Source organism: Octopus bimaculoides, chromosome 17 (assembly GCF_001194135.2).
Source record: "Octopus bimaculoides isolate UCB-OBI-ISO-001 chromosome 17, ASM119413v2, whole genome shotgun sequence".
Taxonomy (NCBI): Eukaryota; Metazoa; Mollusca; class Cephalopoda; order Octopoda; family Octopodidae; genus Octopus; species Octopus bimaculoides.
This window is the reverse complement of record NC_068997.1, coordinates 8015135-8016744: the sequence shown is the minus strand read 5'-3', so window position 1 is coordinate 8016744 and position 1610 is coordinate 8015135. Positions and strand designations below refer to the sequence as shown.

General features: G+C 41.2%; 1 protein-coding gene across 1 annotated transcript in view; it reads left to right on the top strand.

Annotated features, from left to right (window-relative positions):
* LOC106872172 (mitochondrial amidoxime reducing component 2) overlaps positions 1-1610 on the top strand; it is a 12615-nt gene that overhangs the window by 4148 nt on the left and 6857 nt on the right. Inside the window, exon 4 of the mRNA XM_014919061.2 lies at positions 835-975. Within this exon, the coding sequence (XP_014774547.1) occupies positions 835-975 (141 nt within the window). The remainder of the gene's footprint in view (positions 1-834; positions 976-1610) is intronic.

Here is a 1610-nt window from a genome sequence, read left to right as displayed (position 1 = left end):
CACTTGCGAAGACCTGTTGAGGCAAGTGAAATCATTGTTGTGGCTGATGACAGTACCGCCTGACTGGCACCCGTGCCAGTGGAATGTTAAAAGCATCATTTGAGTGTGATTGTTGCCAGTGCCTCCTGACTGGGCCTCATGCTGGTGGCACGTAAAAGCACCCACTACACTCTTGGAGTGGTTGGTGTTAGGAAGGGCATCTAGCTGTAGAAGCTTTGCCAAATCAGATTGAAGCCTGGTGCAGCCTTCTGGCTCACCAACCCTCAGTCAAACTATCCAACCCATGCCAGCATGGAAAGTGGACGTTAAATGACAATGGTAATGATGATATATGTGTGTGTGTGTGTTTGTCCATCTGGTGTGTTTATGTCCCTGTGACTTAGCAGTTTGGCAAAAGATGCAGGTAGAATAAGTAGTAGGCTTCTGAAGAATAAGTTCTGGGGTTGATTTGTTCAACTAAAGGCAGTGCTCCAGCATGGCTGCAGTCAAATGACTGAAACAGATAAAAGAATATTTTTGGCTTCCAGTAATAGGCACAGGTGTAGCTGTGTGGTTAAGAAGCTGGCTTTCCAATCATGGGGTGTTGAGTTCAGTCTCCCTGCAAGGCACCTTGGGCAAGTATCTCTCTAACCAAAGTATTTGTGAGTGGATTTGGTAGATGAATTGAAAGAGGCCCATCAATATATGCATGTATGTAGGCGGGTTCATATGTATGTGTGCGTGCGTGTGTGTGTGTGCATTGGCAAAATGAAGAGCATTCAGCTGTTGAAAATCTGCCTCAACAAATTCTGTGAACATTAAATGATGATGATGATGATGTTGTTTCTGTTTCAGTGTGTTTACCAAGACAGTTCCCCCTACCACCTCCTGTCTCAGGCATCAATCGATGATATCAACAACCGAATTAATAAAGAAGTTACAGTTTATAACTTCCGACCGAATATTCTTGTGGAAGGCTGTATGGCTTTTGATGAGGTTTGTCCAGAATCATTCCATTGAAGAATTGCTTAGCCTTACTTTTAGTCATTGTCTTAATATATAGACCAGTGGTTCCCAATCTGAGGTTCACGGACCCCCTGGTGGTCTGCGAAAGTGGTACTAGGGGTCTGCGTGCATGTTAAGCTGACAGACCTTTCAATATCCTGGGGTCCATGGGAAAACTCATTTAAATAAAAGGGGTTGTTGGTAGGGAAAAGGTTGGGAACCACTGATATGGACCTTTGCTAAAACGTTTTTTGTAGTCTTGTATTACTGAGTTTAAATATGATTGATGTTGTTGGTTTGTCCTTTATTTTCCTTAAGAAAAAAAATTAGTATAATATGTATATATGTGTGTAGTTCATTATTTTTTCCAGTCGGATAAAACGGATAAAATTTGCCCTGTTTATAATTATCCTCTATGTTACATATTTATTATATCATACCTTGATACTGTGTGGATTAAGATCCCCATTGACAGGCCACTGGTATTTATAGAGTGTTAAGCACTTGCAGTATGCAAATTAGGAACTCCTTCATAAAGTAACTGCTGCATAAAGTTACTGCATAAAGTAACTGCTGCATTTGTTGAGTATATAAACAGTTTGGCTGCTTGTTTCTCTGGAGACTGT